The 848-nt window shown below is 38.0% G+C and overlaps 1 protein-coding gene across 1 annotated transcript in view; it reads left to right on the top strand.

Annotated features, from left to right (window-relative positions):
* Positions 1-54: 54 nt before the first annotated feature.
* Positions 55-848, top strand: part of LOC113980554 — a gene marked incomplete at its 3' end in the record, with an annotated part of 1893 nt that continues 1099 nt past the window's right edge. Inside the window, exons 1-2 of the mRNA XM_027707784.1 lie at positions 55-456; positions 645-823. Of these exons, the coding sequence (XP_027563585.1) occupies positions 390-456; positions 645-823 (246 nt within the window). The remainder of the gene's footprint in view (positions 457-644; positions 824-848) is intronic.

Here is an 848-nt window from a genome sequence, read left to right as displayed (position 1 = left end):
AGTGACAAAAAATGGTGGGAGACCATCAAAAAATAGGTTGAAACCGTGAAAAAATGGTGGGATACCATCAAAAAATAGGTTGAGACCATGAAAAAATGGCCTAAAAGTGACAAAAAATGGTGGGAGACCATCAAAAAGTAGGTTGAGACCACAAAAAAATGGCCTAAAAGTGACAAAAAATGGTGGGAAATGAAGGGGAATGGCTTGAAATCATCAATAAATGGCTTGAAAGTGACAAAAAAATGGTCTAAAAGTGACAAAAAATGGTGGGACACCATCAAAAATTAGGTTGAGACCACAAAAAAATGGCCTAAAAGTGACAAAAAATGGCTTGAAAGTGACAAAAAATGGTGGGAAACCCAATGGGAATGGCTTGAAACCATCAAAAAATGCTGGAAAACCGATGGGAAGGGTTTGAAATCATCAAAAATTGGCTTGAAACCGTCAAAAATTGGTTTGAAACCATCAAAAATAAACGGAAACCCAACGGGAAGGTCTTGAAATCATCAAAAATTGGTTTGAAACCGTCAAAAATTGGTTTGAAACCATCAAAAATTGGCTTGAAACCATCAAAAATTGGTTTGAAACCATTAAAAATTGGCTTGAAACCATCAAAAATTGGCTTGAAACCATCAAAAAGTGACGGAAACCCAACAGGAAGGTCTTGGAAGCATCAAACAATGGAAACCCAATGGAAAAGTCTTGGAAGCATCAAATGATGGTGGGAACCCAACGGGAAGGTCTTGGAACCATCAAAAATGGCTTAAAACCAACAAAAAGTGACGGAAACCCAACGGGAAGGTCTTGGAAGCATCAAAGGATGGTGGAAACCCAATGGAAAAGTCTTG

The sequence above is a fragment of the Neopelma chrysocephalum genome, unplaced genomic scaffold, assembly GCF_003984885.1.
Source record: "Neopelma chrysocephalum unplaced genomic scaffold, ASM398488v2 Primary Assembly neopelma1_94628, whole genome shotgun sequence".
Taxonomy (NCBI): Eukaryota; Metazoa; Chordata; class Aves; order Passeriformes; family Pipridae; genus Neopelma; species Neopelma chrysocephalum.
The sequence above is the reverse complement of the archived record's forward strand: the minus strand, read 5'-3'. Positions and strand labels throughout refer to the sequence as shown.